At 57.9% G+C, this 7,036-nt stretch overlaps 1 protein-coding gene across 5 annotated transcripts in view; it reads left to right on the top strand.

Annotated features, from left to right (window-relative positions):
- The window catches only part of IP6K1 (inositol hexakisphosphate kinase 1), a 57,037-nt gene extending 50,006 nt beyond the window's left edge, over window positions 1-7,031 (top strand). For 3 of the 5 annotated variants that reach the window (XM_067561249.1, XM_067561248.1, XM_067561247.1), the window contains 4 exons: window positions 1,525-1,735; window positions 2,393-2,577; window positions 3,167-3,342; window positions 4,956-7,031. In XM_067561249.1, the coding sequence (XP_067417350.1) occupies window positions 1,525-1,735; window positions 2,393-2,577; window positions 3,167-3,342; window positions 4,956-5,465 (1,082 nt within the window). In that variant the 3' untranslated portion in view covers window positions 5,466-7,031. Of the gene's footprint in view, window positions 1-1,524; window positions 1,736-2,392; window positions 2,578-3,166; window positions 3,343-4,955 lie in introns of those variants that run through there. The other 2 variants (XM_067561250.1, XM_067561251.1) reach the window with 2 other exon arrangements.
- Window positions 7,032-7,036: the final 5 nt, after the last annotated feature.

The raw sequence follows: 7,036 nt of genomic DNA on the forward strand, positions 1-7,036 counted from the left end.
CACGAAGTGACCTGCAACCTCAATTATTGTATCTCTAAAATGGGCGTGTGGAGTCTCTGTAATCAGGGCTGTCTGTGTAGGGCTCAAATATTAGCAGCAGCCAGTGGAAGAGGAGTCTTGAACGCATGGCTGCTGGGTCCCGGTGCTGTCATGGCTTGCAGTGCAGTTCCCTGGTTGCCTCTGGGTAGTATTGCTCCAAACCGTGTCACTGCTAGTGACTCAGTCTGTTGAGCCAGACACAGTCTCTTGAAGCACTTCTGGAGCTGAACATGGTGCTGGAGACTAGCTCTCGCTGGTGCAGACCAAGGACAGGAGTGGTGCGTGACTTTCCTCCAGTTCTCTCTCTCTTGGGACAGAAGCTCTATGTTGATGGGGCTGTATCTTGGGAACCTCTTGGCCACATAAACTCTCCACTGGGTCCTGAACTGGCACACCCATTTTCAGTCAGTCTAATTACGCATGTAGTTTTAAATAGGGTTGAAAACTGGGCTTTAAACAGAAATCCTGTTGTGACCCTCAGCAGAGTTGCTAGCATAATTAGGCTAACTCCCAGAAGGGGTGTCAGCACATGCTGCCTCTGCTCACTTCCTCATGCTGTGAAGGGTACAGTGCCCACCGTAGCAATCTACTCTAAGCTCTGGCTTCAAAAACCACGCCAGGAGCCCAGAGATCCCAAGCGGAGATTCTGAATTTGCTACCATGGGCCCTCCTCTCGGTTCTGAAGCGAAGTTTACATGGCTGTTATTTCTTGCTGTCACAGGTAGGAGCTCACTTCATTTAGCCATACAAAAAGTGCATTAATGTTCTTCTCTGAGCCAGCTTGAAATCTGAACTGCCGATGACTTCTCAGAGCCAGGTGAATTTCCTACCCTGGCGCCCTAGAAGGGGACTGGAAAAGCCCCTACAGAACGGAAGGCATTGCATAACTATGTGGCGTGACCATCTGAGATACGCTGCACCATGCCCTCCTTGGGCCCCTCTCATGGCAGTACCGGTGGGGAGTAGCCAGCCTTCGGGGTACACCAGAGTGGCTCTGGAAGAAGCAGAGGCAGCACTGCCTCAGCAAACAGACTGCTATGTGCCTAGGGGCAGGATGAGCCTTGCCTGCATTCGCTGAAGGGATGTGGCAGGAAGAGAAGGGAATGGGGGGGGGGGGGGTGATGTGTTGCTGAGCCCCCTCTGCCTGCTGAGGCTGGCCTGCCTGCAGACCTTCAGCCGCCATGGCTGTGCCCTCCTCTGTGGGGCCAGGAGCCACTTGTTCATATACCAGTGCCCGTGGTGGCATGGTGTGTTTGGTCTGAGGAATTTTCCCTTTGTAAGATGCTCAGGCAGGTTGCAGCAGCACAGATCCCTCCCTGCAGAACCGTTCTATGGTTCTAGCTTTGTACTGGTGCTGTCTGATTTCCCTTCCCTGCCCCTCCCCGCTGCTGGAAGCTTGTGCACTGCCGGTTGCAGACACACACAGCTGCCCCTTGAGGTCCAGGTTGCTTGGATTGAGAGATGCTGCCTCTCTCTCTGTGGCAGGTGTGGTGTCCGTCTGCTTTGAGGGAGACAGCGATGGCTACATCAACTTGGTAGCATATCCCTATGTGGAGAGTGACGCCTTGGAGCAGGATGACATGCCCGAGAGGGACCAGCCGCGGCGCAAGCACTCCCGCAGGAGCCTTCGCAGATCCAGCAGTGTTGGCGAGCACAAAGACGAGAGACCCGGCCTGGCCAGTGACAACCCTGAGAGGTAAGAGGACTGGGGGCTGGGAACAGTGCAGTCTGCACGCAAGCCACGTCCTCATCCCTCCGTCAGCTCTGGGCTTCCTAGCAGAACTGCTGTCCCTTGCACTCCCAGGTCATGCACTGACTTGGCCCGAGGCAATGCTGCAGACTGCTGCGGGGCAGAGCCTGCTGGACTGGGGTCCCCATCTCACTTCACACACTGCCCCCTTCTAGGCAGCATCTCGTCCCCAACACTCAACTGAGGTAGGCTCAGCCTGGAGCAGCGAGGCTCCTGGGACTGTGCATTCCTGACGGTCCTGGGGTGAGCTCTCCGCCTTTGCACGCCGGGCAGTCCAGGAGGAGGCCCACTGCCCTTGGGTTCCCCTTTCGGATGGCTGTGCTCTCCTGGCTAGCCTGCCTGTGCCCTCCACCAGACGCTGCTCCTGCTTTGTGCGGACGGTCGGCTCCAGCCCGGAGGCTCCACCGTGGGCTCACCCAGAAGAGTTGCTGACTTGCACTGCCTGAGCAGAGCCTGGCATTTCTGGGTTGTGAGAGGTGTAACAGGAGGGGGTGGGATTAGTCCCCTGGGGAGAAGGTATCGGTGTCTACCTCCTGTCTGTGACAGATGAGCTGTCCTAGCCATGGACTACCAAGCACGCATGTGTTCTGTTCTTTGTGCCAGCAGCATCCAAGAAACAAAGAGCCCCAAGGTGGAGCTGCACATCCATTCCGATGTTCCCTTTCAGATGCTGGACGGGAACAGCAGCCTGAGCTCTGAAAAGATCAGCTACAACCCGTGGAGTCTGCGCTGCCACAAGCAGCAGCTGAGCCGCATGCGATCCGAGTCCAAGGACCGAAAGCTCTACAGTATCCTCCAGAAAGCAGAGCCGGGGCAGCTTGCTGCTCTGCCGGAGTGGGTGCCAGCCCGGGCTTCCCACCTCTGCAAGCGGCGGCTGGCACCTCGCCGTGGCTCATGCTCCGAGCACACGCTCCCTTCGCCGTCCACACAAACAGAAGGACCAGCTGTGCCAAGCGCCAGGGCCCCTTTTCCATTGCTCCTGCCATCTGTCCCTGCAGCAGCGTCTGTCCAGGCACCTGGGAGGAGAGTCAGGTTTCTACCGAGGACGTTAGCAGTGCCCACTGGCTAAGCGCCATCTGTGTCACCAGGTCACATCTCTCCTTCCCCTCGGGTCCCTCTGACAGAGACTGGGCTCATGTTTTCCTGACCTGCATTAGTGCCTTGTGGGCTCTTCCTTTTCTCTTGCCCCCTTGAGCCCTTCCTTGTCTCCCCATTGTTCTCGCGTTCCCCTCTTCTTGGCTGCTTTGTCGCTGGCTCCCTTTTCTCCCCGGCACACGCTCTGGTCAGTGTTACAGCTCCAGGAGTCCCCAGAGCCCAGTTGTGGTTCTTGGTGGCTGGCAGCTCTGAGAGACGAAATCTCCTTGACATGCTTCTCAGAGTTCCTTTTGCTGGAGAACGTGGTGCACCATTTCCAGTTTCCCTGCGTGCTTGACCTGAAGATGGGGACCCGGCAGCACGGAGATGACGCTTCTGAAGAGAAGGCTGCTCGGCAGATGAAGAAGTGTGAACAGAGCACCTCAGCCACGCTGGGCGTGAGAGTCTGTGGAATGCAGGTGCAGTATCCCAGGGATTCCCGGGGGCAGCCGGTGGCAGGAAGACCTCTTCTTCCTCCCCGCCCTAGAACAGTCACTGCCTGCTGGGGCATGCGCAGCAGGGCAGCGCCCTCTGCTGGGCGGTGTTCATGTGCCACTTCCTCCTTCAGTAGCGCCTGCCTGCCTGCTGCCTGGAGAGCCGTCATGTTACACCAGAGGTTCTCACAACAAAGTCTTTGGTGGCCTCAGAGTGCAGCCACCAACTCTTGCTGATGGCTGCTCTGACAAATGTTCCTAAAATACTCCCCCGGCCCCTCCACCCATCCCCCCCAACCTGCTGCCTTCCCTGATCCATCAGCCTTCCCCCCAATCCCACAGTCTCCCTCCAGCCCCCCCGCTTCGCCCCATTGTCCCGAGCTCCCTTCTGTGGCCTTGCACCCCAGGCCTGCCCTGCTCCCTCCTCTTGACCACGGTGCCTGGTAAGGCTGGCCCTGCCAAAGCCCCACTGCCCCGGGCTGAAGCCCAGAGCCCCTCTACCCCCGGGAAGGTGGGTCGGGAACTCACCAGCCACCTGCAGAGTGGAAGGTTCCTCTCCCGCCAAGCGCGCACACTGGCCGCACGTGTCGGCAGAGGCACTTTCTGGAGCTCCCAGGAGGCTGCTCAGTGCAGGGCATCAATCCTCTGCAGGCAGTGCCAGCAAACACCAAGGCAGCACATCCAGGAACAACAGCTGGGTGCTGCAGGGAGGGGCCTCTGCTTTGCCCCCCCATCTCCACCAGGAGTCTGTGGTGGCGACAGAAAAATCCCCTGGTGGCCGCATTTGAGAAACGCTTTCCATTCCACTGGAATGAAGGAGTCAGTAACGTCTCGTGGGATGGGGTGCGCAGGAACCAAATGCACTGAGTGTTCTAGACAGGTTCTAGACGAGTGAGGAGTTCGGCAATTTACGACTGTCCCAGCCAGGTCAGTGGTTTCTGTGGCCTGGGGTCTTGGCTCCAGTAGCATCTCACACATAGTCGCAGACCACTTGTGGGTGCTATGTTAGGGGAGTGGGGAGTTCCTTTATCCTTATGCTTCATGGAATGCTCAGAAGGGAAAGGAGTGTCCTTGTGTTCCTGCCCTGCAAGTGTGATGGGGAGAGGCTGCTCACAGGGGAGCGACTAGTCCTTTTTTGGAATCTGATTCTGCAGCAGTGAGTGCCACAGGTTAATCCTATGCCGCACTGAGGGGCAACCAAAATGCAGCCCTCCCAGCAATCCCTCCAGGAAGCAGTTCCAAAATTCCTGTGGCTTAGCTGTTCACACGCTCACCACAGGTCCATCGGGTCATGGGTGAAGGTCCCCTTCTCTCCCAGACACACTGTGGTCTCTTAACTAATAGATGTGCTGCCCTCTGCTCCTAGAAGGGAAAAGCCAGCGTGGGCAGCCTTCAGTGTCCCAGGCAACGTGAGAAGGGCAGGGTCAGGGTTACCTGGCAGGCACACTGAAGGTGTTAGACACGTGCCTCTCTTGAGTCTCAGGAGGGCTGGTGGCGTGAAGGTCACGGCACAGGGCAGTCCAGTCTTTCTGTGCAACCTTTTGTTTCGCTAGCACTTCCCCACACGTTCCAGCTAATGCGTGCCTCTGGTGTTACAGGTCTATCAGCGGGACACAGGTCATTACTTGTGCAGAAATAAATACTACGGCCGTGGTCTCTCCATCGAGGGGTTCCGCAATGCCCTCTACCAGTATCTCCACAATGGCCGAGAGCTGCGCAAGGACCTCTTTGAGCCCGTACTTACCAAGCTCCGGAGTCTGAAGGCCGTGTTGGAGAGGCAAGCGTCCTACCGCTTCTACTCCAGCTCCCTTCTCATCATTTACGATGGGAAGGACAACGGGGCGGGGATGTTTTCGGAGCGCAGGGCAGAGATGCGCCTGAAGCGGGCGGACACCTCTCTCCCAGAGAGCCTGCAGGATGACACCAGCACAGAGCCCAGCCCCGCCGCCCCGCCCCAGGTAGATGTGCGCATGATTGACTTTGCTCACAGCACGTTCAAAGGTTTTCGGGATGACCCCACGGTGCATGATGGACCTGACGTGGGGTACGTATTCGGGCTGGAAAGCCTCATCAACATAATGGAACAAATGTGTGATGAGAACCAGTAGCCCTGGGCTGCATCTGGTCATTCCTACCCTGTGGCGGGAGCAGACAGGACCACCACCGACCACAGGAAACAGCAAACAACTTTGGCATTCAATGGCTCGGTCGCTCCCTTGTGTTTACCGGTACCCTGGGATGGAATTGCTGCGTGAGGAGGGTGACAATCTCCGCCGTCCTGCTGACCCAGTGGTTTGGACTGAACCTCCGGGATCCTGCTGGGTGGCGGCTCTCGGGCGTGTGCGTTCCAGGAGGAGGACTGGCCGCAGGGACGGGACGAGTAAGCCAGCCTTTCAGGGTGGAGATGGGGGGTTCTGGCGAATTCCACTGCCTCTGTTCCCTAGAAGCCCTCAGCAGCGCCTTGGGTTTGAATCGCTTGTCGCTTGGAAAGGGCGTTTGTTCAAATAAGCCGGAAGTGTCTGTGGGGCTGACAGGCGCAGCGCACTCCTGCTGTGTCCTGTGGTACAAGCTGCTGGTGCCGCGAGCCCTGCCCCAGGGGTGTGATTGATTGGTCGGTCGGTCGGGGGGTTACTTTGTGATGCTGCGTTTATCTTCTCCAGTTTGGGTGTTGAGACAAATCATCCCAAGCAGGCGGGAATAAATGACCAAACGAAACCCATTGCAGAGCTGCGGCAGTGGGGAAATGGCCTTGTCTTCTGGGCTGCTCTGGGGCCAGTCAGGGAGGCCTGCCTACTGCCACTGCCTGCAGCTGGCAGAGCAGCTTGTGCAGGGCCAGAAGGGCAGGCAGGCCAGAAGGAGATGCTCTTCCACCATGGGTGAACGTGCGGGTCCTGAGAGACTCTGCCTCGCTGCACTGATCCAATGAGAGTTCAGCTAACTGGCTGACAGGAGTGTTAACAGCACGCGAATTTGCCCCCCAGCCTCAGTGTTTGTCTAGCATGGGCATAACAGATGTGCTGCGAGTATATTCCTAGCCACATCCGGAGCCAGGCCTGCAGCACAAGACTGATCTTCTTTGGCTCCTCCCGGGGCAGGGCTTTCCCGGTCTCCTCTCTCTTCCTTTCCTCTCCCCACTAACACTGGGGTGGTAAAAGGGAAGTGGCTCAGGGGCCCGGCTTTCAGCCCTGGCTCAGAAGGATCTGAAGAGTCTTAGCGGATCTGACTGAGGGTGTTGGTGGCTGGAGTTGCTTATTCCCAGAAGTGCCCCTCTGTGGTTGGAAGCAGCTGCCTCGCTGGCCTGGTGGCCTGCCCTGGAAACACTGCCCTCGCTACCTGGTGTGCCCTGAGCGAGGCGCTCAGCGTTGGCTACGCCTGTCTGCCTGAACATCACCTGGCCACACTCTGGCCCTCTTCTCCACTCACACAAATAGATTTCTGGGCCTGGGGCATGGGTGACAGCAGGGAAGCATGAGGTGCTGTGCCCTCCTCAGGTCACTGGCTGAGCGAAGCTGTCCAGTGCTGCTCCTTGACTCAGGGAGGTCTGGGCATTTCCACGGCCCTCGCAGACCAGCTCTTCTAAACAGACGTGTTGTCTGCTGAGCGGCGCTCGGCCCTGTGCTGTGCAGATGCACTAGGCCCTTCGCCGGAGGAGCATGCGTGCAGGGTCGCTGCTATCTGC

Source organism: Emydura macquarii, unplaced genomic scaffold (assembly GCF_026122565.2).
Source record: "Emydura macquarii macquarii isolate MOO-44397 ecotype Brisbane River unplaced genomic scaffold, CSIRO-AGI_Emac_v2 contig_2369, whole genome shotgun sequence".
NCBI classification, from domain to species: Eukaryota; Metazoa; Chordata; order Testudines; family Chelidae; genus Emydura; species Emydura macquarii.